Source organism: Pectinophora gossypiella, chromosome 17, assembly GCF_024362695.1.
Source record: "Pectinophora gossypiella chromosome 17, ilPecGoss1.1, whole genome shotgun sequence".
Lineage (NCBI taxonomy): Eukaryota > Metazoa > Arthropoda > Insecta > Lepidoptera > Gelechiidae > Pectinophora > Pectinophora gossypiella.
The window spans coordinates 14811736-14839563 of NC_065420.1; the positions used below are offsets into that span (position 1 = coordinate 14811736).

The window sequence follows — 27828 nt, forward strand, 5'->3', positions numbered from 1 at the left end:
CTACAGGTCTTTTTACGCCCGCTATCTGACTCAACATTACTTGACGCGGCAGTCTATCAGGGTCCATGCGGTGGCAATCGAATTAGATACTAATTATTTTATTTTATTTCTAACAGCTACTATCTAATACTGAAACAACTCGATGCACCTCGATTTAGATACTAATTCCTACCTTAGCAATGCCGCCTTTTGCAAGTTTGTTTGTTTGTTTATTCTTGTGTTATATGTTCAAAACTGACACCGTGACGTCATTTCACATTATAGAAAAACGTGATATATATGACGATTTGTTTGCAAATATTTGTAAAGTTTGTGTATCTTTAAAAGTGGTCTTGGATTTTTTCTACCACCTCAAAATCCTTTCGCATGCCCAGTCCCATGAGTACGGAGTTTTGCGGCGCGCTAAATCATGCGCCGACGCACGATTAACGACGCATACGCACGGAAGCGGAGCGGAACTCGGTCGCGTTTTTATCACCGATGGCGTACGATACTATTTATTAATCGCATTAAATCAAGTTTTATTCGATTCTCGCATGTTTGTGAGTGTTCTACCTATATGTTGATAAATATAAGTTTCTAATATTTTGATGGAGTTGCTTTCGGATATTAGAAACGTTGTGGATCTCTGTTGACTTCCCATTAGCGGAATGTACCTATAGAGGTAGTTAGAAAAAAAAACTCAATGTGGTCCTGTGGTGCACAGGCTTGCTTCGCAAACGGGGACAATCAGCCCAATACAGGTTAAGCATAAGCACATACCTCCGAAAATGCATTTCTCGGGAATGTGGGTTTCCTCACGTGATTTTTCTTCACCGCTGAGCAAGTGATAATTTATGATCCAAACACGAATTCGAAAACAAATTCGACAATCATTGGTTTAGGCCTGTGCTGGATTCGAACCCGCGACCTCAAAGTGAGAGGCAAGCGTTCTATCAACTGGGCTACCAAGGATCCTACCATAAAACCACATGATATCAATTATCTATGATCGAAACACGAATATGATTTACAACAAGATGTAAGTAAGTGCGTTTTCTGAACAGACCTATTACGGATTAAAAAATGAGTTTAATCTACAATAAATTGAACTCATTACTCCGTGAAATGAGCAGTTATATTCTTCCGTGACAAGCAGTTACAATTGCGCAAGAGTAAAAACGTCGCCGATGTTTTTGCGGTGAGGACAGTCACAGTGGGAGACCACCCGGGGGACAGGTGGGGTGACGTCACATGCGGGTCGGACGGGGGTCGTTCACTTCCTACAGAGGATCAGGGGGGGGGGAGAGGTTAAAAAGGTCACATTGTATAAGAGCAATATTGCTATTTGACATTTGTTGCCACTGCGCACAACTTTTTTTTTTAGATGGGAATGGAGTTATGAGAATTCTTGAGTCTCTTCGATTTTATAAGCATTGCGTATTGATTACTAGCTTTACGTCCGCTATTCTATCCATTTCTTATATCGCGCGCGACACTCCTCCCAAATTTCGGAGACAAAACATATCCTATCACTGGTGTCAAGGTTACTTTTGAGGATCCCGACATGCCTCATGTAACTTTAAACTTACCCTCCGAAGTACGGATCATCTAACTTTCTTTTTTTTAGTTTCTCCTTAAGTAAACAAGTTTATTGCACTTATAAACATATACAAAAAGCTTAGAATACACTTAAAAACAAGATGTCATGTTGCGACGACACAAGGGTCAACACCTAGCGTCGGTTAAGAATGTATCTTAATATAATTTATACAAGATAAATTATCGACATAGCTGTGTGGGTTAAGTGTGGCCATTAACATAAAACTAAAATAAAATTTTCATATATTTATTGTCAACTTCATTATCATTTGATAAATAAGGATTACGATTTGGTTGTTAACTGCATATGTTTATCTATTTGTAAAATTTGAAAAATAACATTGAGACGACTTGTTAACTTCTTTCAGAAAATGTTTTGTACCAAATAATAATAATAAACCTTCACATACAATTGTATTAAAAAAAATATAAGGGCATCATAGCGATATCAAATATCTATGATCCAGTACTGAAAAACAAACTCTCAATTGTCCTCCGAAATAAAACCATAATTTATAATTAAAACACATAACACCGGGTTCTTACCGCGTTAAAACCAGGGATATGAGACTTCCGATGTTTCAGCACTGTAACTAGTGCCATGGTCACGGGATGACTAATTACATTGGAGTGTTTTAACGTGGTAAGAACCCGGTATTATGTGTTTAAATTATGATAATAACAGCGTCTCAAACAACATATAAGCCTCATTTAGTCTTATACAGCGAATTATTTGACCACAATAACAAGTAAACCGAAGAAGAAATGTTATCAACATGAAGTAGTAAACAGAAGTAGTGCAGTAGTAGTCTAAACCTGCTTCGAAACCTAAATGAATCCAATACAAACAAGAAAACAGACCACTTCAAAACTTAATCGAATTCCAAGTGGGAATAAATCAAATTGGAATGAATAAGTAAATAAGTTTTATTTACATACGGCTACACTTGTATCGCAGCGTGGGACTCATTACAAGTCGCTCTGGGATGAATCATTGCCCAGCGCTGGGCTTAAATCATCAATGGGAGTGTTAGGGTGGGTTGCCACTGCAGCGGAGCAGAGCGATCGAGCAATCACCGCGAGGAAACAGCGAAACGCCGCGTCGTCTTTCCCGCGCGTTTATAATTTCTCTAGCGTTATCCCGTTATCACAGGGTCCGCTAACCTAACCAGAAGATTTGACACAGGTCCGGTTTTTTACATAAGCGACTGCCTGCCTGACCTTTCAACCCGTGAAGGGAAAACAAGCCTACACGTTGGCTCATATACCTACGAAATGCATTTCTCGAGAGTGTGGGTTTCCTCATGATGTTTTCCTTCACCGCTGCCGCTGAGCACATGATAAATGTTTAAGATCCAAATATGAATTCGAAAATCATTGAGTGTTGGGACAACCCGCGACCTCACAGCTTATTCGTCTTTCCCGCGCGTTGTGATTGGTTAATTCCACAAGTCTCCGCTCACGCTCATGTCCGCTCCGCTTCAATGTGACCCCGCCCTAAGGACCCCTACTGCTTGTATGGTGGAGAAAGCGCTTGCGCACCTATTTGAAATGTGTTGGCTCGGAAGATCGGTTATTGGGTTATTATTTATTGTCCTAAATGCCATGAACTTCATCAACTAAAATATGTGTTATGTATGTCAAAAAACAATTTGCCAAAAAAGAAAATAATAAATCAGCTTTAATTGGCTATTTGTTATTTATGAATCAATCAATCATTTTTTATTTGCCAGAATACAATTTACAAAAGATGGTATATATTACAGTATGTCAGAATATTTTTGCTGGATTTTGTAAATGTTATTCGGATGTGTTAATTACCTGTCTGTTTGTAGATAAACAATTCATTTACATATCGACGATAGAACTAAACGGTAAAGAAAGTTTAGATGTCACTATTTTAACCAATAAGTCACTGGATAGAATAAATTAATGAAAAAAAGGAATAATTTGCATTCGACGCTAAAATCAAGGCGAGAGGATGTATGGCTTGTAAGACGACGGATGTCGTGAAGCCTTAATGTGCGGTGAAAATCCTGCCACACGTTTGTTATAAATAAAATAAAAAAATAAAAATTGTTTACTTTTAGACAACTTAAGTCCATAGAGTGTTAGTAACAATGCCCTTAAAACTATGTTAGTAATTATTATTATACTTGGTAGGTAAGAAATATACAAAATAAATAAATATTTAGGTTAGTGGGTCCGGCACCACTCGGTAGCATCGCTGACTTTTATAAGATTATTCTCACTTACTTATAGATACTACACTACTTTATTCTCTTACAACACGGAATTTGACACAGATCATGTGTTTATCATGAGTGAATTTCTTATGTCGGTATTTCCAGAAAATAAAAAGCAATAAGCATCTTTGAGCATTTTGTAACACAACAGCATCTTCCCATAAAACCTCCCTGAAATGAATGATGGGCACAAAAAACGAGTAAAAGACATTAAACAGCACATTCTTTAAGTCAATGAGAAACTTGAAATCGATAAATAAACCCAAACAGATGTCGACAAAATCAGGAAAGGTCCATCCATCGATCAGTCGGACACGGCGCGGCGGCGCGGGCGCAACACGGGTAAACGGTAGCGTCGACGATAGCATCGCTTGTTCGCCCGCCGCCGCCATCTTGCTTTTTTACTTTTTAATTTTATTTTTAAAAGCAAAGGCGCGCTGCCGGCCGGTGTCGTTAAATTGCGTGGAATAAATTGCGGATTACAGTCATCTCGTGAGAAAGAAATATTAATCGAAAATACGAAAGTTGCACATTGTTCTGTGCAGACGATGTGATAATTACTGTAATAAACGCTTTATTGCTCTTAGCGATTTCAAGTCGAAAGGATTTAAAGTTTACGTCAGTGCTAAAATGATTTTACGTAGTTATCTCTTGTATTGCTTGCTAACACATTAAATACAAGTGGAATTTAAGGTAGTTTCATTTTGAAATGAAATAACGCTTCCAAATGAAATGTAAATCGGAAAAATCAACCTAACAGCGTCTCTTGGCATTTCTTTCTCATGCAAAAACGAAGAATTGAAATAAATTACGTTTAATAATAACTTTAAATTCCTGACGTGACCAATTTTGATGACTTCGTCTGCGGTGCAAGGTAAGAACGACGACCTGTGAAGATCCACTTATGAATGATTGAGATGCAAATGAATGAGATAAGCAATAATTTGACTATGTCATGAGCGTATCATCTGATGACAAAAACTGAGCAGTTTGAAGAGAAGAGAAGAATCATTGATAAATCGGAGGCTAACAATCATTAGCTGACATTCATAGAAGAAGGAATAAAAATAAGGTAAAATAAAGACATTTTACATGGACTTTAATTAAATATAAAAAATATCATCATCATCTCCCTAGCATCATCCCGTTTTCCACAGGGTCCGCTTACCTAACCTGAAGATTTGACAGGTCCGGCTTTTTTACAGAAGCGACTGCCTGTCTGACCTTCCAACCAGCGAAGAGAAAACCAGCTCAATGCAGGAAATAATAACAAATATGATATAATAATAGAAAAATAATTATTATTATTATTATTATTAGCCTATATGATCCCACTGCTGAGCAAAGGCCTCCCCCATATTCTTCCAAGTATCCCGGTTCTGTGCGAGCTCCATCCAGTCTTTTCGATAATCGTCGAGATCATCGCGCCATCGTTTCCGGGGTCTACCACGTCTACGGTGTCCGTCCTGTGGTACCCAGTGCGTGATGATCTTTGCCCATCGTTCCGGATGCATGCGGCACACGTGTCCAGCCCAGTCCCACTTTAGCCTGGCGGTCTTCCTGCCAACATCAGCTATACCGGTTTTTGAGCGCAGCACAGTGTTTTTAACTCGATCAATTCGTTTTACACCTAGTATGCTGCGCTCCATTGCTCTTTGACAAACCCCGACCTTGGCCTTTTGAGCCTCAGTAAGCGACCATGTTTGGGCACCGTAAGTAAGGATTGGCAGGATGCACACGTCGATAAGTTTGCGTTTCAGTGAAAGGGGAAGATCCCCTTTCAGGAGATGTTTCATCGACCAGAAGCTCTTCCAGGCATTATCTATACGGCGCTCGATTTCTCGTTCTTGCCTGCTCTGGAAGGAGACTATCTGGCCCAAGTAGATGTACTCATCAACGTATTCTATCTCCTGCCCATCGACCAATACCTTACGTTTTGTGCCGTTGGTCATTAGCTTGGTTTTGGCTCTGTTCATACTGAGTCCAATCTCAAGGCTTGCTGTGCTCAGGTCTTGGAGCATGCCCTCGAGCTTAGCTGCCGTGTCGGCAAAGAGGACTATGTCATCGGCAAAGCGGAGATTAGTTAATCTACCTTCGCCGATGACTACTCCTTCCGTCTGCCATGAGACGGCCAACTTTTTATGAAGAAAAATAATAATAATATTTAATATTAGAGAAAGATGGCGAAGATTAAAAGAGGAGTCATGAACTCTATATTTGTCAATAAACCCATTTTCGCTATCCAGCCATCAGGTCTCCGCTTGCACCACACTGCAACCACAACCGCGGTGTTCCCGGTATTGCCATTACGCGACAACCGCCGACGGCCTGTGGTTTGACAATGGCTAATGTACCTCGAACCCTCACGGCACTTCCATGCCCGTAACACTACTCTTGCACTCTGTATACATGGGCTGTAGTTAAAAAATATTCAGGTGTTTTTTATGTAGTTTGGTTTACTGTTCCGGTTTTACAGAACCGTCATGTTCGGAGTGGCTGGCACAGTCAGTACTTCCACTGCTTGTAAGGTCTTATACATAAATTGCAGTATTATTTTCATCTACGTAATAATTATGTACTTATTAATAGTAATTACGACGTAATTACTATTTTTTATTTTATGTCGACGTATCTGGCTATCCCAGTCAGTCTTTAAAGTAGCGGTATCGTTTATCTCTGAGATAAGACAAGGGGCTCAAAACTGTACCCTGGGGTAATAAAACTACCGGTAATAGTGGCTGCAATCTGCAATAAATCAACATAAATAATACGAGTGGTAAAATAACTATGTTTAGTACTCACTCGTTGCAGCAGGTGATGGATGTCTGCATCACCGTCACCGTGGTCGTCGTCGTCGTCGTCAACTTGTCGCCGATACATTTCTTCCTCTGGTACTTCTCCAATACTTTGTCTTCTTTCAAAGGCTGCAATGTCTCCTTCACTTTATTCGGACCCGTTTTCACCGTTGATCTTTGGAATTTCATATTAGCTGACGTCTTACCATCAGTAGAAATCTGAGTTTCTTCCGTAACTAACGCCCCTTTCTTAGTTCTACAAACGGTTTTCGAAGTCTTCCCAACTAGATTACCGTTTTTATGTATCTCTTCTTTCGAGTCTATGAGTTGATTGTTCTGAGGTAGACCGTTTTCAATCATGCTTCTAATGCTATCAGCATTTATACCTGTACCTAAGATTTGGTCTAGATCTGCTGCGTGCATGTAATCTTCGTAATTTATAGGTTGTCGTCTTTGGTCTCGCTGCCATGAAGCATCAAATCCGTATATAGGTTCGGATTCGGCACCAAAATACTCCTTTTTATTATCTTGAAGTGTCTTTTCGTCTGGTGCCGGTTCGATTTGAGGGTTTTCAAAAAAATCGTCTGTTAATTCTGTTATTTGAGCGCCGGGTCTTTTGGTGTCCATAGCATCGAAGTTAATGAACGTGTTGTTTATGTTATTCGATTTTCTTCTGCCATAGAGTTGTCTGTAGTACTTCTCCTGATCTCCGTGCATCCAGCATACTTTCCACCATTGTTTGCACATTAATATGTTGGCTGGGTTGGATGATTTGACGTGTCGTGTCGCCGTGGCCGACATTTTGTTTGTTTTTGCTCCGCTTACTGCAAAACCTGTCGTTCTCTCGGTTACGTTTGGAATGGAATTAAAAACGGCTTGTGTCAGCGAAGGACAAATTTAGGTGTGAACGAGACTTTTTTATCTGCATTCAGATATTACTTATCAAGAAGAACACAATATGCTTACAATGAAAAAGAACTGATGAGCTTTATTTATTCAATTTTTTATTTGTATTTCAGATGTTCATGTGTGTAGCGTGAACAGAAAAAATGAAGACTTAAAACAATGAGTTCTACTCGTACTTCGTAGTTACTATTGCTAAATAGATCTTGTTTATTAAGCTAAAACAAATGAAAACGATCCTAAAACCGTAACAATACCATAACAGAACCGGCCAGCGATACAGTTACGAGATATTTCTCATTTCAAAACAAATAGCCAGACCTTCCTCGCAAACCACTGTTCTCGTGACTCCAATCACCGTATCCAATCCAATCTTCGTTCTTCCATCATCATTGTACCCACCCATTACCCACTACAGGATCACTATACTTTTATTTACCTTCCTACGTGATTTACTAGCTAATTGTAAAGGTTTTTGATAAAGCTTTCTCGTGTTATAGCGGTGATTAAACTGAGAAAGGCTGGTGGAAAAATATATGTTTAAGATTGGCTAGCTTTTGTGATGGTTTCAGAAATGAAATGAAAATTATAGGTGGTGTTTGCTAGGTGAACCCTTGTGTTGATGGTTTATAGCCCGGACTATGATTGGAGATAGATGCCCAGTCTGGATACGGATAGATATATCTAGATACTTAGATTATGATTGAGTCGGGTTGAGTGGTTATAAAAGTTTTGATTGGTTAAGGCGCTTAATTCTAGCAGAAATACTAAATATTTTATTATACAGGGTGTTAGTGACATCGTAATGAATACTGACGGGGATGGTTCAGACCATTATTCTGAGTTGATATTAAGTGGAATTTTCAGTCTTTTGTGTTTTTTTATTATTTCAGTTCTATAATTTTGCGACGGAAAATTCCACTTGATATCAACTTAGAATTATGGTCTCAATCATCCCTCGAAGTTTTCGTTACGATGTCACTAACACCGTGTATGTACCTAAATTATAATCCTACGTTAAATGTAGTACTGAGGACCATAGTCTTTGTACAATGACATTAATAATCTCCTAAAAAACTTAAAATATATGACGCTGTTCATTATTTTGATTGACTAATACCATTTTGTTAAAGTAACCCCATTTTGGTATATACCTACTTTATTTGGTAGAGTAAAATATAAAAGTGTTCTACATACGATTCCAATCGTAGCACTTTAATAAATAAATATCCAAGTCCAATATTACAAGATATCAACCGGAATCTTCTAGTCGATACAATTCAAGCGTACTATTTGCGAAGCACTAATTACAGTAGATGAGCGAGGTGCGCCTGCGCATTCGATGTTATCGCATTCATACAGCACTGCGCTGGTGATTTGTTGCGCATTCTGTTGGTGCTGTCCGACGGGTAGGTTTAGCTGATGCCTAGATATCCAGTGTTTATCTTTCCAAATTATGATTTATTCTTGTATCAAATGTATGCTTGGTTAAAAATACCGAGGGACGCGCCTAACTGGGCACCCTCGGGCCTGTTGTCTTAAACGTTGTACCAGGTGAGAGCCTTCAGCTCCCCATATGTCCGGCCAAGTAGTTAATGCCATTTGCGGCAAATCTACAATAATTCACGTCAAAAAGAGGTTAAAAATAGCACGAGTATATGAGGTTACATTTCTTTAAAACTGTTGAAGTCGATTGTTTGTAAGTTTGTGCCCATTTGGAAGAACACTTGATTTTCACCTTGAGGTCGCAGGTTCAAATCCCAGCACGGGCCTAAATCAATGAATATAAAGAAGAATATAATGGAAAACATCTGAAGAAACCCACATTCCAGAGAAATGCTTAAATGACCTAACCTTTGCAATATACCTATTTATTTAGTTCTGTTCTATAATTAAAAAACGTAATTATGCTTTAAAACCTTAATTAATACATTCAAAACAACTACATTACATGTCGATGCGTAAGTAGATGTCATATAGGTACTTAATAAACATTGGCATTTTATATGTTTTACAAAAACTGGGCGCTGTATAAGCGACTTCATTCCGCGTTTATGTTGGCTATGTAATTAAAAGCAACGGTGACTGGCATTATTGCATTAAGTTCTCCATCTATATTGCTTCGGGTTACGTCTTACTTAGTGTTGTGTTTGTGAGTGGAAGTGTGCTTCTTTTCTCGTGTGGGTAGTGCAACCAATCATCGACTTCATCAACCCTGATGTCAGGGTTGCTTTTTTTTTTTAATTATTAAGTATGCAAATTATTTTTTTACATTATAATAACGTTCACGGAGTCGTGTACTAAACTAAGCACTTAAAAAACAGGCATAATAATATGAAAATATAAAAAATAAAATAATAATAACAAAATAAAACAAAGGATCTTATTCTAAGGTTAGTTTTTGGAATTAATTACAACTAGGTAATTAATTCTGAGCCATTCCGAATCCTGGTAGGGTTCAAACAAATCACAAAAATCACTTTGTGATCCCTAGTTTGGTTAGGACATTGCAGGCTGATCACCTGATTGTCCGAAAGTAAAATGATCCGTGCTTCCCGTGATCCCGGTTACCACTTACTGATGTGCGTCTCATCAGGGGCCTTTGGCGGCTCAATAGTAACCCTGACATCAGGGTGGATAAAGTTGATAATCCACCTTACAACCCACACGATAAAAGAAGAAGCCGTCAAAGGCTCATGGTTCATGTAACGATTACATGCTTAACCAAAGCCATGATTGTTTAACGTGCCCTCCGAAGCACAGATCAACTTAATTTATAATAATCGGGTGATCATCAGCCAGTCCTAACTGACCTAAGGATTTTTGTGATATGTTGAAGCTGGGACCTCCGGATCGTGAGCCTAACGCTCAACCTCTGAACCACAGTGTCATAAGGTGATATGTCAATCCCATACATTTTTATCACTATCACTGTCGATTATTATAACTGTTTGCAACTTGACTAAGGCTCCTGGCTGTTAGGACATTTATGGTACATTTTTTAACCAGTGTTTAAATTTTTATCTTTAGGTATCAAACCCCAAGTATCTGCTACAAGCCTCGATACGTCATTCGGACATGGAAGTATTTTATTTTTCTTTTCGCTCCTAACCGTGCATAGAACATAAAGTTATACAAATAAACGGTAGAATGCGTTTTAAAAAAAAGAACAATTTGAACTGTAACGAAGGGTGAAGCTTCCTGTCCGCAGGTGCATTCCACTTGTCTATTTTTATCGGTGGCAACACAATGAGTGTTTATGCTAAACATTAATAGGAACACGGCTCCCGTTACTGAACGAAACGCCTTATTAAACGCGCACACGCATCGCCACGCATGCAAATACGAAAGCGAAACTACTGCCATAATCATCCCACTCATGCTTACGTAAGTTACATAAGAGTGACAAGGACAGTTATAGAGATGTTGTTGCGCCAAACGTGTTATTACGTCGGATTTTTAACTGCCCGGCTACCGAAGGGCATTTTCGGAACATAATGATGTTAAGTTTCGCGAAAATTTTGATGTGACTGGTTTTGTTTTTAAAAAACGTGAGGATTTTTATGTCGAAATACTTGTTTAATAATTAGCTCCAGTCTTGATATTACCTACTTTACGAACTGACTCACCTCGACTGTAACTTTAAAAGATAAAACTGCTAAAAATGGAGAGATCGGAATCGGAAGAGAGCGGAATCACTTGATTTTTTCTTTTCCCCTCTCCAGTTCACCTACTAGACATCAGAATCAGAATTAGAATCATTTGTTCGACGTAATTGTCATAGATAAACTTGTTGAATGTCAATGTAACATTTTTGAATTTACATCTTCCTAACACCTTGATCACATTTCTGAAGGAATCGATTAAAGCGATATCTCTATTGGACATCATGGTGATGCCACGACAGTAGCGCCTCCAACAAAATGGTACCAACAAGACACCAAATGAGGTACCTATCTAACATTTATACAATTGCTAACATTTTATTGTGTCTTAATGAGAGCCATTAGCTTAAATATTCGTGCCGACAGACGCAAGTTAGGTTAGGTTAGGTTTCAATTTTTCTATCCTTCACGTCCTAAAACGAGGAGGAAAAAAATCATCCAAACGACGAGTTCTGAAGCGTGACTAATCCAACCTTTAATTTTAGAACGATTCTCCAAAATCCGGTACAAGCATGAGATGCCATTAAAATTCAATTATTAAAAAAATATTCCAAAAAGTGATATAGAACGAGTAGCAGTGGGGGCCTCGGGCGGTGGAATGGTAGTCTGAAGCCAAACGAACCAAACTTCGGACTTCGTTGTTTTTTAAGTTTACAAGGACGATAAAGATATACATAGAGTTATTTAACTACAAGAACCTGTAGTTGATATTTGAGTTAGTTGAGTTGATAAGGGTATCGACTGTTTTATTCCTTCGAGCCATGCGATAAAATACTCGTAGAATAGAATGAAGAATAATAATACGCATAAAACGGTAACTCTCAATCCCAGAAATGCAGTTTCGGAGGTATGTGACCTAACTTGTATTGGGCTGGTTTTCCCTTCGCGAGTTCGAAAGTCAGACAGGCAGTCGCGTAAAATACCGGACCTGTCAAATCGTCAGGGAAGAACTGGATATTCCTAAGGAGATGATAGAATGGTAAGTCTCCGCCCTGCACCAAAACGTATAGGACACCGACCTCATTTGCACAGAAAAAGAAATTAATAATTTATTTTCAATGCAGGATCATCAAAATACACTCATTGAAAGTCGAAATTTTTTTTGAGTTTATTTTCTACAAAGTCAATCGAAACGTGTTATATATTTGTAGAAATGATTCTTTTCGCAATTCCACATTTGAATCGGATTAAAGTTGGACGGAGTCGCGGCAACTGCTTGGTATATTTCTTGATTTCTTGGTATATTAACTAATTACTATTTCTATGTTTATAAATATTCTACACCTGAAAAGGTAAACTATATAGACATACATACATACATAAGTACATAAACTCACGCCTAATTCCCACCGGGGTAAGCAGAGACTATAGAATTCCATTTGCTTCGATCCTGACACACTTCTCTTGCTTCCTCCACATTCATCAATCGCTTCATCCACGCACGCCGGTTCAGAGTAGATCGTATTGAACCTTTTCTAAGGACATCTCCAATTTGGTCTTCGTAAGTCCTTCTCGGTCTTCCTCTGCCAGCCCTACCATCAACTTTCGCTTTATATACCGATAAACTATAGAGAATGTCATACTATTAGCATATATAGCCTGCTATTTGTTTACATATAGTTATACCTCTACAATAAAAGCATTTGATTTGATTTGATTCAATAATAATAAATGTTACTTTCTTTCTTTTCTTTCTTGATTCGTTTATTTATTTATTTATACATAAATGCATTTGATTTGATTTGATTCAATAATAATAAACGTTCCTTTCTTTCTTGATTCGTTTATTTATTTATTTATAAATAAATGCATTTGATTTGATTTGATTCAATAATAATAAATGTTCCTTCCTTTCTTTTCTTTCTTGATTCGTATAAACCTCTTTAAAATTATAAGAGATACAAGACCCGTGGTAGAGCGGCAGGCTCGCAGGTAGGTAGTAGTAATGATGCCCCCAGGTCGGACATTACATTGCATGGCCGGGAACGAATGTGGACTATATTTACACGACAGCCGGCCTAACTACTGGGCACTGAATGTCAGCTCATTTGGGAAGTTGAGTGAGGAATTATTAATACTTATGACGTAAGTGAGGCCTTGTCTTGTTGTCTGCTCGCGTCTAGGAATCGATGGAAGAGAGAGAGAAGGTGATAGGAGGTTCGAATCGTAGATAATGTTTATATTATCCTGTTGAAAATGTGTTTTATATGATTGTGGGAATAGTAAGAAAACGCAAAGCAGTTTTAACTATAACTGTACTATAACATCAAAACTCGCTCGACGTAGAGGGAAATTAACCCTTTCACGAACAGACCATGGGTCATTGGTGGTTCATAATAGATAGAATGAGAGTATGACAACTTGGAATCGGAACGTCATTAGACGTTCTGTCTTTGAAAGTGTTAAGGCCACTCGCCGTAAAGAGACTCGCCGTAGAGAGGGTCGCCGTTCGGAGAGTCGCTGTCAACGCTACAATTCATGATATTTGATAAAAAAATCGAATTATTTCGAATCCCGCCTCGGACTGTAAAGTTAATGCAAACCGTGAGGTTTTCTATTTCATCTTCTTCTACCGTGTGGGTTGTGAGGTGGATTATCAACCCCATCAACCCAGGTGTCAGGATTACTATTGAGCCGCCAAAGGCCACTGACATGGCTCATGTAACGACTACTTACTTACATAAGTAAGAAATAACCGGGACCAACAGCTTAACGTGCCTTCCGAAGTACGGATCATCTTACTTTCGAACAATCAGGTGATCAGCCTGTAATGTCGTAACCAAACTAGGGATAACAAAGTGATTTTTGTGATATGTCCCCACCGGGATTTGAATCCGGGACCTCCGGATCGGGAGCAGGGGGGTTAAAATGGCCACATCGAAGCAATTCATCTAAGAAAGCAATATTGCTATTTGACAGTTGTTTGCATTGCGCACTTACTTTTATATGCGCAAATGTCAAATTGCAATATTGCTTTCTTAGATGAATTGCTTCGATGTGGCCATTTTAACCCCCCAGTTCTATTTTATGGGACTTAAATATAGCTGGCGAGGAGTAGGTATATATAAAATACACCTTAGCCTATCCCTTTGGGAGCACAGGCGTGATTCTATGCTTATGCGTGATGTAAAAATAATACCTCAGTAGCTAATAAGCCGACTCTCAGAATATTAGATTTTGTTGATGATAACTGATCAATTCACAAAGAAATCTCTACTTCTCATCATCAATTTAAGAGCCACGCTCTTGTCGGTGCAGCATTTCTGTAAAATACTCTCCATGCTACTTTTTATAGGGAAAAATAGGGCAGTGGTTTCCCTCTTGCCTTCCGCCCCGCAGTACTCTGTCTGACGCGAGTGGGATGGCGCCCAGAGTAGTCTATTACAAAGCCATACTAGGACTCCTAGTACTCCTCCTCCTCCCTACTTCTATGGTATAGTAATGCTAATAATTAGCTTCTCTTACGTGGCTGGATGCAATAATTAATTTCAACATGACATGGTGCCTTAACCAAGTTGCATTGAAAATGTATGGGATTGACATTAAAGTGACATGTCAATATAGCAAGGCAGAGTAAATCTTCTTTTCCTTTGTTCATCTATTACTTAGAAGCTAATCCACCACACAGCCTCATCCAGCTCTCACGCGGTGAGGACCGAGTATCTGCCGTTAGCTACAAATTGCGGCGCCCCGCGGCGTGTGCGCATGACGAGGTCGCGTTGTCGCCTGCGCCGGCGCGGGCGCCGCATTCCTTGAGCTAACAGCCGGTAGCTCCGTTTGAGGTTATGTTAGGTTGATTGGCAATGTATAAAGGTTTAAGGTTAAGCTAAGCTGTAAAGTAATAAGGCATTTATCATTCTCGAGTGTTTACATGGGTTTGACGTGTCACCTTTGTCAATCCCATACATTTTTATCACTATCGCTGTCTATTGCCCGACTGAGAGCCCTCAGCGCTCCCCATTTGTCCGGCCAAGTAGTTAATGCCATCTGCGATAAATCTACAATAAGCCACATCAAAAAAAAAAAACAACAAAATAGCTGTCTATTATCATATAAGACACTATGAGATGGTATTTATACAATTCATACATTGTCCTAGTGTTAAGGCCCTTAAACTCAATTTTTTTATACCAAATTGTATAGAGACCAAATTCTATAGAAACCATATTGTTGTCGTTAATAACCATCAATCCGCACTGGGCCCGCGTGATGGTTTAGAGCCCGATCTCCCTATCCATCCATAGGGAAGGCCCGTGCCCCAGCAGTGGGGACGTTAATGGGCTGATGATGGTGGTGGTGGTATGGAGACCAATGGATAATGGAACTAATAAACTGAAACTTTAATAAATAGAAAAAAAGAGAAGCAATTAGTTGGTACGAGTATTTCCGATCATAAAACGTCTATCGACTCATAAAGAGGGACTGTAAACGATAAATACGAACCTTGTATACCGTCATACGTATACTAATATTATCTAATTGGAATAAGGCCATAAAATATACCATGTTATAAAATTAGTAACCCTATAAACTGCTTACAACTCCGGACATCGACTATCCGTTTTTTACAATTAATTGCGGTATAAATATCATATAACATAACATACACAGCCTATATACGTCCCACTGCTGGGCACAGGCCTCCCCTCAATCAACTGGAGGGGGTTACATACTCCACCACGCTGCTCCAATGCGGGTTGGTGGAGGTGTTTTTACGGCTAATAGCCGGGACCAACGGCTTAACGTGCCCTCCGAAACACGGAATCATCTTGCTTTTTCGGACAATCAGGTGATTCAAGCTTGAAAAGTCCTTACCAAACAAAGGACAGTCTCACAAAGTGATTTCGACAATGTCCCCTTCGGGAATCGAACCCGGACCTCCAGATCGTGAGTCTAACGCTCTAACCACTAGACCGAGGAAGCTGTTATAAATATCATTAAGTACTTATATAAAAAGATATACGTCTATATTCCTAATCGGGCTAGTCAAAAATCCATTAATTACAAGATGAACTGAGTAGGTGCCGACGATTCACCCAAGTTTTCTGTCACAATGTTCGAACCAACTGTGTCATTGAAAATTTTATATTTTAATATAAAACTACCTCTAGAAATAAGCAGGTTATCTCAGGTTAGGGCCGTAGTAGGATCATGACAATCGACAGTGACAGTGATCAAAATGTATGAGATTGACCTAAGGTGACATATATGCTAATCTGATACATTTTTATCACTGTTGATTGCAAACACTTCAGAACCCGATACGGTCCCCACCGCCGGCGCGGTCGCCGATTTCCCTCTTTCACCGCTTATCGCTATCGACGCATTAGGGTCGATTAATTGTTTCAAACGTATCCAGCAGTTTCAAATAAGTATACCGGCTGAGTAGATAGATATATTAGCCTCTCAGACGACGCCCTGAGCTTACCGTCGGGGCCTATTGTCGTAAATTGTATGCCGGGTGAAAGCTTTCAGCGCTCCCCATTTGTCCGGCCAAGTAGTTAATGCCATTTGCTACAAATAAGTCAAGTAGAAAAAAGAAAAAAATCTGTCGTTTGCCATAATCGCTTGCAAATTGGCCAAGGCTCCTGGAGGTAAACTTTAATGGAAAAACTATAATTTTATTAATAATTCTTTGAATGTTGGGTTTTATACGTGTTTAAAGGACATAATTTGAGATTGCATTTCTGATTTTATAGGAGTTTAATAGTATCAATGACCGACTTGTTAATAGAAAAATAATAAAGTTTTTATTTATGTGATACTCAAGCTAATGTAATGCTGCAGGATACTCTAACCAGTTACCACAAGCCCATTACCGATACAAGGGCCCCCTATATAACTAGGACGCCATGGTTGCATGGTTGGTGTTTTGCATTTGGTAACCAATTAACTATTTACTTATATAAATCATTAGAGAAAAATACAGTAATAAATAATGTGTAAATAACTAATAAAACAAATAGGTGTCGAGATATAAATAATGCATGAGTTCTTTCTAGTTCCACGTAGCTACCCGGCCTATATGGTCAATATTGCGGCCTAATATGGCCAATGCCCATGTCTAACGTGTGAGAAATCGTGTTGAAGTTTTTACAAGATCAAATTGTTAGTTGTTCTTGTTTGTATCAAGCTGCGGGCTGTAGAAGTCTGTCAGAAATTGTCGCAATTAAACGATGTGACTCTATATGGGAGTTGAAAGCTTTACTTGAATAGAATAGAAATAGTCTTTATTTGCCTAAAGCGGTGAATAAGTTGACAAAATCAGTACAATGTACATGTTTCGCCGTAACAATGACAATCAAGAAAAAAAAAACACTTAAACTTACAATTAAAACAAGTCAGGTAAGTAAAAAATATTTCACATTACATACAGGGTGTTAGTGACATCGTAACGAATACTTAGGGGGATGATTCGGACCATGATTCTGAGTTAATATAAGGTAGAATTTTTCGTCGCAAAATTCATGTTTTTTTTTAGTTTTTTTAAATTATTTTCAATTCTATACTTTTGCGACGGAAAATTCCACTTGATATTAACTCAGAATAATCAGCTGAATCATCCCCCTCAGTATTCGTTACGATGTCACTTACACCCCGCATGATATCAAGTGGAATTTTCAGTTTGAATATTCATGAAAATTTTTGTGTTTTTTTTACTTATTTTCAGTTCCATACTTTTGCGACGGAAAATCCCACTTGATATCATATCAGAATCATGGCCTCAATCACCCCTCAAAGTTTTCGTTACGATGTCACTAACACCCTGTATATAATGTAGAAATTTCCTAAAACTATACAATATATGTTAAATAAGCCTTTGGCGGCTCAATAGTAACCCTGACACCAGGGTTTGTGAGCTTGGTACTCCAACCTCACAACCCACACGATAGAAGAAGAAGAATAAGCCAATTGTGTTTTATTGATTCCTCACAACTTTATTCCAAATTTAAAATAAGTACTCCACTGAGAGTACCTAGCCTACTCCATCTTTGTAACTCTATAACTAATTTGGATCAATATGCTGCTAATTCTAGGCTCTGTTTACCCTGGTGGTGAAAAGGCGTGAATTTCTGTAGGATGATCTAAACTTTAGTTCAATTGCCACCATCTTATCATATACTATCGTTTTTGTTTTTTTTAGGAAGTGACTCAATTATAGGTTTACTAAACTAGTGACTAGTGAGATTGCTTGGCCGGAATATCGTAATTCCTTGTACAAATTGTTGCAAATACAAACGCAAGAATTTCCTATCAAAGCCATCACGTAGAGAATACAATGTTAAAGATACTAGCAAATAGAGGTACAAATTGAAATTGAATGCAAACCCAACGTAATGCGCACTAAGTGACCACAATTGCACTCCTGCGCACTCGGGAACTTACGGGGAAAATCATATTTCCTATTACAAGGGGAATCGCAGACGATGGAAACTATTAGATACTTTTAGTATTTTATTTACTTTTACATTAACTAACTTCTATGTCGAAGTGGGGGTGATAAAAAATCATGAAATGCATTCAAAGGGATTAAAAAAGCCACATCGAAGCAATTCACTTAAGAAAGCAATATTGCTATTTGACATTTGTTTGCATTGCGCACTTACTTTTATATGCGCAAATGTCAAATTGCAATATTGATTTCTTAGATGAATTGCTTCGATGTGGCCATTTTAACCCCCCAGCTCATAACTTTGGCAGAAATCTACGTCTGAGGTTCGTTTGCGTTTTGGCTTCGGTATAACCACTGGCCAAAGTGACACCGCGGTACCGATCTGTCAAATGTTCCAGGTTCGTTCAGGGTTCAGTTGTGATCACGTTGACTTTTCTTTACCGTAAATCGGAATAAGATGATCCGTGCTTCGGAATGCACGTAAAGGCGCCGGTCCTGGCTACTATTTACTTAGGAAACTAAGTAGTGGTTCCTTGAGCCATGTCAAGGGCTTTTGGCGGCTCAATAACCCTGTGGGTTGATAAGGTCGATCATTGATCTCACAACCCACACGAGAGAATAGATCTTCATGCATAAAATATTTTATTTCTTATACTTCCTCATCAAGCCATCATCATCTCCCTAGCGTCATCCCGTTTTTCACAGAGTCCGCTTTCGTAACCTGAAGATTTGACAGGTCCGGTTTTTTACAGAAGCGACTGCCTGTCTGACCTTCCAACCCGCGAAGGAAAAACCAGCCCAATACAGGTTATGTCACATACCTCCGAAAATGCATTTCTCGGGAACGTGGGTTTCCTCACGATGTTTTCTTTCACCGCTGAGCACGTGATAATCATTTATGATCAAAACATGAATTAGGAAACAAATTCGACAATCATTGATTTAGGCCTGTGCTGGATTCGAACCTGCGACCTCAAAACTGGGCTACCACGGCTATACTTCCTCATCAAGACAATTCAATACAATAAAGCACATGTGCAAATGAATACACAACAAATTCAGATTGTTGTATTTAATATGTATTAGTTGTATTCTAACGCAAGTGATGTGGCTTTCTTTATTCGATGAATATTTAAGTAACGCCGCCGTCGGGGGGCACCGTTAGTGTCGTGTCCGAGTTGCTTATTGTTATTCTTCTGTAGTTAATAGATATAAAGCCTACCTACCCGGTCTTAAAGAGCTATAATCGTTCCCTAATACGACCTTCGTGGTCCAGTGGTTGAGCGCTGGGTTCACGATCCGGGTTCGATTCCCAGTGGGGACGTATCACAAAAATTACTTTGTGGTCCCTAGTTTGGTTAAGACATTACAGGCTGATCACCTGATTGTCCGAAAGTAAGATGATCCGTGCTTCGGAAGGTACGTTAAGCCGTTGATGTAAGTAGTCGTTATGTAAGCCATGTCAGGGGCCTTTGGCGGCTCAATGGTAACCCTGACACCAGGGTTGATGAGGTTGGTACTCCACCTCACAACCCACACGATAGAAGAAGATCGTTCCCTATGTACAGTTATGATGTTAAAAAAAAGTATTGACTAGCCACTAATTTAAGAGCCACGGCCTTGTCGGTATAACATTCTCCATGCTACTTTTTTAGGGAAAAATACGGCAGTGGTTTCCCTCTTGCCTTTCGCCCCGCAGTATTCTGTCCGACGCGTGTGGGATGGCGCCTAGAGTAGTCTATTTCAAAGCCGTACTAGGACTCCTGTCGTCCGCCTCTGAATAGTACTTACAGTTACTGCTGCCCTCTGTCAGGTTACTGATTGACTATAACTCGGTAATGTCAAAATGGACAGCCATTTGACCTATTTGCGATTAATTTTCATTCCAACCCCCGCGGAACGAATTATATCGATTATTTCGACCAGTTGCAAAACTAATTTTATCCACGTAGATGGCATTCGCTGCATCTATTCGTTTCGCGGAGCTAGTGCCGCGAGGACCGGAACGAAAATGAATCTCAAAATAATAGACTCGACGGCTGTCATTGTTGTGTGATTTTGTCATTGTTTTAATTTTAATTAGCGTAATAATTACGCGCACTCTAAAAATATTCACAATAAATAACAATTCTTAAATTATTAAAGAAATGATGAATTGTAATCATCAAGTTAGTATTCATTCGAATAATTTATTTACCATGGTCGTTTAACATAATTATAAACATATAAGTTATTGATTAAACATGATCAAAATACGGTGAATCACCTAAAAACCAATACTGCACTTTGACATTTGCGCATGAATCCATGATATCAACACCACGATGAAGAGGAATCTGTTTTTACTACAAACGGCGCCTGCACATCTAATGCTATCTAAGTAATAACCCGCTGATCCAGTTTAATTATGCCATTAAAAATCTTAGTTCTAGTTTTTAATGCTTATATTTTTCCTGGGGGCAATACAGGTGCATCTGGAGCATCTAGACTGAATCCATTATCAGTCTAGGCTGGTATCCAGGTTGTATTAATTAGGCCTATTAAATATATTATTGATAAGGTCTTTAATGTTTCTAATAAAATACTGTACTTTATGTCTAAGTAAGCCTTTAAGCCTAAGTAACTGTAGTAAAAAAGCTTTTGAATTTTATTGTAATCATCTAAAGAACTTTTTTTCTCAACTGTCCTTTTAATAATCTGTTGTTTTGATAATTTACCCTTCTGAGAAAAAAGTGTATGCATGTTAAAACAGTTCGTAATTATACATACATACATAAACTCACGCCTATTTCCCACCGGGTAAGCAGAGACTATAGAATTCCATTTGCTTCGATCCTGACACACTTCTCTTGCTTCCTCCACATTCATCAATCGCTTCATACACGCACGCCGGTTCAGAGTAGATCGTATTGAACCTTTTCTAAGGACATCTCCAATTTGGTCATCGTAAGTCCTTCTCGGTCTTCCTCTGCCAGCCCTACCATCAACTTTCGCTTTATATACCGCTTTTGGAATTCTATTATCCTTCATCCGCTCTACGTGTCCAAACCAACCTAACATTCCCTTCTCAATCCTAGTCACTATATCGTCTAATTATCGTTCGTAATTATCTATGTATTTTAAGCAAATTATATTTGTAATTCTCTACAATAAATTGGATATACCTGAAGAAGTATACAGAAAAATAAAATAATATAAGCTCACGACTGTATTCCATTTGGGGTAGTCAGTGGTACATCCATCGCAAGATGAACTATGTACCCACACATCATCGACCTTTCTGTTAGACCATCGAGATAGATGATGTACCTCTGACTACCCCAATTGGATTGATCGTGAACTTCCACCGTCTATAATGATTGTAGCAACTGTGGAACTTCACTTAAGATAATATATTAATAACTCATTATTGCAAGTCCGGTATCAGGATTCGAACCGGCGCTCCATTTGAGAAACAAGCCGGTGTTCCACTAAAAGAGGAAGTACATGATAAACTTTTAAGATAGATTCTTCTTTTTCTGTCGTGTGGGCTGTGAGGTGGATTACCAACCCCATCAACTCTGGTGTCAGGGTCACTATTGAGCCGCCAACAGCCACTGACATGGCTCATGTAACGATTACTAACTTACATCGGTAAGTAGTAACCGGGACCAACGGCATAACGCGCCTTCCGAAGTACGGACCATCATACTTTCGGACAATCAGGTGATCAGCCTGTGATGTCCTTACCAAACTAGGGATCACAAAGTGATATGTCCCCATCGGGATTTGAACACGGGACCTCCGGATCGTGAGCACAACGCTCAAACCAAAGACCACGGAGGCCGTGATAGATTGGAATCTATCTTGTATCTTACAATATATCTACTAAGCTCCAAAGAAACATTACTATTAGTTACAATGACATCCGTGCAATCAGGCTTCATTATTCTGATGTCGAAGGTCTAAACCTCCATTTGGCATCATTCGTTCCGCTCCTTTTCAGTCACATTCATAGCTGTCCCGTGACAATACACTTCGTACTATACAAACTATACTAAATATTTTTATTAACGTTATGTTTGCTAAGAAATGGCTGTTTTCATTTAGAAGTTAATTTCTGTTTAAGTTTTATACATATTTATTTATATATAATTATATACACCTAGATATATACGTTTTGTTATTGTAATTGTGAATGCAGTGTACACACTAAAATGCAAGTCTTAAATATTTTTTTGTATATATGCCCCAAGTACAGGTGTACCTGTAATTTAGAAATTGCATTTTATAATTTTACAATATGTGTACATTTTTATATCACTCACTGTCGATCGTCATTATAATTTGTAACTTTGCAAAGGCGCTAGGTGCTAATAAGGTGATAGTACAATCCCATATGATTATATTCGATTACACTGTAATTTTTCGTAACCATTTGCTTGTAGTTCGGATACAGATAAATTCAGAAAAGTGAATAATTACGTTATAATAACATTGGCCGAGCAGGCGTCATAGTCCTCCATAGCCCCAGTATCCCGGTCCACTAAACCCCAAACCAATAGCCCAGTTCCCTTTGTTGGGGATTTTCTTCGGGTGCACTCCCATAGTGCATACATGGGTAATTACCGGTTGGTGTGTCATCATATTTAGATTAAATGGGGCCTCTACGTGTTGGCTTCGGCCTCACCCACACATTCCAAAAGTCCGGGATTCCATAGGCCCTAGATATGAAAAAATAATAATGATAAACTTTTTCTCTACGACGCACCGTGTTTGAGATGTTAACGAAAAACTCAAAAGTGGGAACTTTCCCAGCCCTTTCTATAATAGATTCACACCGGTATTTCCGGCCAAGTAGTTAATGCCATCTACCACCGCAGATGGCATAAACTACTTGGTTGGACAAATGGGGAGCGCTGAAGGCTCTCACCCTCCGGCTTTTTGCATCGAACTAGGATACAAGACATAGGGAACTACTCATATCTCACTGTAGACATGCACGTCACGATTATAGTATAAATAATGGCTATTCATGAGTACAGTAAAGATGGCAACACAGCGCTAATGAACGTTTCCCAGTACTAATACTGAATCGCAGTCTTTCGGCATACCAATTGCGTTGTCTATTTTCAAATGCATTCGTTAGAGAGATATGTTAGCACTATGATACGATCACTTATTAATGAGAGATAAATATAAACATTCCATTCCATGGTCAAGGACGGAAATACATTAAGGCATAAGTTAAGGGAGATCTAACGTGTTAGACTTATAAGTAATAGGATGATTAGTTCTTTAGAGCTGGTAGTTGCCAACCTAACAGTAAAAATAATCTTAACCCTTTAGACTACGCGTCAAAAGCCTGTATCAACAATTTTATGCTCAATTCAAGTTACCGACAGTAACTTGAATTGAGCGTAACACAACAAGCAGGTGTAAACGAGGCATTAGTTTAGTTACTAGCCGCATTCGCTGACGGACTGAAAGTTAGGTAGGTATTTTGGTGATCGATAAACGTAGCTTTAATTTTTTACGAGTGTGTAAACACACTTTCGCTTCATCATTCTCTTCACACACAGGTACTCGCCGAGGAATACAGGTCTGCCACATTGTAAATATTTACGACTATGGCCGCTATATACTACCTACTAATAAAGTAGTCAACCGACTTATACGTATCTCTTTTTAGACCTACTTGCATAAAATAGTTTTATAATTTATTTTTCAGTCATTAATTGGCAATTTCTCATGGACTTTCTTATCTTTTCCACGACATTCTTTGGCAATTAATAGGTATTATTATATTATATATAGCTGCAAACCCACTGACTGACTGACTGACTCACTGACTCACTGACATAATTGTTCTCCCAGAAGGAGCGTCGGGGGGTCAAAATGATGTATGGGGGGTGTGATCCAAATTTTCCGATGAGTATGGGAAAACTTCCAGATCTTGGAAAACTGCTCCGCATCAGGGAGACACCCTACGGCCTGGCAAAACTATAAAACCTGGAGCAATAATTTTTTCACAAAACCTATTTAAATCTTGGTCAAATTTTATCGCCGGTAAAAAAAAAACAAAATGGCGGAAAATTAAGATGGCCGCCATACAAAATTTTCGTTTTTCTCGAAAATGCCTCGGGGGTGAATATGATGTATGAGGGATGTGATCAAAATGTCATGTTGAGTATGGAAATACTTCCCGACCTTCAAAAACTGCTCCGCATCAGGGAGACACCCTACGGCCTGGCGAAACTATCGCACCTGGGACGATTCTTTTTTCACGAAACCTATTTAAATCTTGGTCAAATTCTATTGTGGGTGAAAAAAAATCAAAATGGCGGAAAAACAAGATGGCCGCCATACAGAAAAATGTTTTTCCAGAAAATGTCTCGGGGGTAAAAATGATGTATGGGAGGTGTGATCAAAACGTCAAGTTGAATATGGAAATACTTCTCAATCTTCAAAAACTGCTCCGCATCAGGGAGACACCCTACGGCCTGGCAAAACTATAAAACCTGGAGCATTATTTCTTTCGCGAAACATATTTAAATCTTAGTCAAATCCAATCCCCGGTGAAAAAAAACCAAAATGGCGGAAAAACAAGATGGCCGCCATACAAAATTTTCGTTTTTCCTGAAAATGCCTCGAGGGTAAAAATGATGTATAGGGATGTGATCGGATCGTCATATTGAGTATTTCAATACTGCTCGATCTTGAAAAACTGCTCCGCATCAGGGAGACACCCTACGGCCTGGCGAAACTATAAAACCTAGAGCAATATTTTTTTCACGAAACCTATTTAAATCTTGGTCAAATTCAATCCCCTGTGAAAAAAAACCAAAATGGCGGAAAAACAAGATGGCCGCCATACAAAATTTTCGTTTTTCCCGAAAATGCCTCGGGGGTAAAAATGATGTATGAGGAATGTGATCGAAACATCAGGTTGAGTATTTCAATACTGCTCGATCTTGAAAAACTGCTCCGCATCAGGGAGACACCCTACAGCCTGGCGAAACTATCGCACCTGGAACTTTTTTGTTTTCACGAAGCCTATTAAAGTCTTGGTCAAATTTTATCGCCAGTGAAAAAAAAACAAAATGGCCGAAAAACAAGATGGCCGCCATACAAATTTTTCGTTTTTCCTGAAAATGCCTCGGGAGTAGAAATGATGTATAGGGATGTGATCGGATCGTCATGTTGAGTATTTGAATACTGCTCGATCTTGAAAAACTGCTCCGCATCAGGGAGACACCCTACGGCCTGGCAAAACTATGGCATCTGGAACATTTTTTTTTCCACCAAACTTATTAAAATCTTAGTCAAATTTTATCGCCGGTGAAAAAAAAAACTAAATGGCGGAAAACAAGATGGCCGCCATACAAAATTTTCGTTTTTCTCGAAAATGCCTCGGGGGTGAATATGATGTATGAGGGGTGTGATGAAAATGTCATGTTGAGTATGGAAATACTTCCCGACCTCCAAAAACTGCTCCGCATCAGGGAGACACCCTACGGCCTGGGAAAACTATCGCTCCTGGAACGATTCTTTTTTCACCAAACCTAATAAAATCTTGGTTAAATTTTATCGCCGGTGAAAAACAAAAAACAAAATGGCCGAAAAACAAGATGGCCGCCATACAAATTTTTATTTGTCCAGAAAATGTCTCGGGTGTAAAAACGATGTATAGGGATGTTATCGGAACGTCATCTTGGAAAACTGCTCCGCATCAGGGGTCACCCTAGGGCCTGGCAAAACTATAGCACCTAGAACTTTTTGATTTCACGACACCTATTCAAGTCTTGGTCAAATTCAATCGACGGCAAAAAACAAGATGGCCGCCATACAAAATTTTGTTTTTCTAGAAAATTCCTCAAGGTCAAAAAATATGTATAGGGGTGTGATCGGAACGTCATCTTGGAAAACTGCTCCGCATCAAGGAGACACCCTACGGCCTGGCACCTATAGCACCTAGAACTTTTTTGGTTTCACGAGACCTATTTAAGTCTTGGTCAAATTCTCTCGCGGTAAAAAAATGGCGGGAAAACAAGACACGCGAGCAGCTTGCTGCGAGCGAACCACGCGACATCTAGTTATATTATATATAGCTACAAACCCACTGACTGACTGACTCACTCACTCACTGACATAATTGTTCTCCCAGAAGGAGCGTCGGGGGGTGAAAATGGTGTATGGGGGGTGTGATCGGGACCTCCCGGTGAGTATGGGAAAACTTCCAGATCATGGAAAACTGCTCCGCATCAGGGAGACACCCTACGGCCTGGCGCAACTATCGCACCTAGAACGATTCTTTTTTCACAAAACCTACTTAATTCCTGGTCAAATTCAATCACTGGTGACAAAAAATCAAAATGGCGGAAAAACAAGATGGCCGCCATACAAAATTTTATTTTTCCGGAAAATGTCTCGTGGGTGAAAACTGTGTATGGGAGTGTAATTGTAACGTATTGTTGAGTATGGAAATACTTCTCGATCTTGAAAACCTGCTCCGCATCAGGGAGACACCCTACGGCCTGGCAAAACTATAAAACCTGGAGCAATTTTTCTTTCGCGAAACATATTTAAATCTTGGTCAAATCCAATCCCCGGTGAAAAAAAATCAAAATGGCGGAAATTCAAGATGGCCGCCATACAAATTTTTCTTTTTTCCTGAAAATGCCTCGGGCGTAAAAATGATGTATAGGAATGTGATCGGATCGTCATGTTGAGTATTTCAATACTGCTCCATCTTGAAAAACTGCTCCGCATCAGGGAGACACCCTACGGCCTGGCCAAACTATCGCACCTAGAACATTATTTTTTCCACCAGGCCTATTATAATCTTGGTCAAATTTAATTGCAGTTGAAAAAAAATCAAAATGGCGGAAATTCAAGATGGCCGCCATACAAATTTTTCTTTTTTCCTGAAAATGCCTCGGGCGTAAAAATGATGTATAGGAATGTGATCGGATCGTCATGTTGAGTATTTCAATACTGCTCCATCTTGAAAAACTGCTCCGCATCAGGGAGACACCCTACGGCCTGGCAAAACTATAATACCTGGAGCAATATTTTTTTCACGAAACCTATTTAAATCTTGGTCTAATTTTATCCCCGGTGAAAAAAAACAAAATGGCCGAAAAACAAGATGGCCGTCATACAAAAAAATGTTTTTCTAGAAAATGTCTCGCGGAAAATAACTGTGTATAGGGTTGTAATCGGAACGTCTTGTGGAGTATGGAAATACTTCTCGATCTTTAAAA

The 27828-nt window shown here is 39.1% G+C and overlaps 1 protein-coding gene across 3 annotated transcripts in view; it reads right to left on the bottom strand.

Annotated features, from left to right (window-relative positions):
- Window positions 1-27828, bottom strand: part of LOC126374704 (protein prickle-like) — a 268632-nt gene that overhangs the window by 239384 nt on the left and 1420 nt on the right. For all 3 annotated transcript variants that reach the window (XM_050021423.1, XM_050021421.1, XM_050021422.1), the window contains exon 2: window positions 6630-7455. In XM_050021423.1, the coding sequence (XP_049877380.1) occupies window positions 6630-7423 (794 nt within the window). In that variant the 5' untranslated portion in view covers window positions 7424-7455. The remainder of the gene's footprint in view (window positions 1-6629; window positions 7456-27828) is intronic.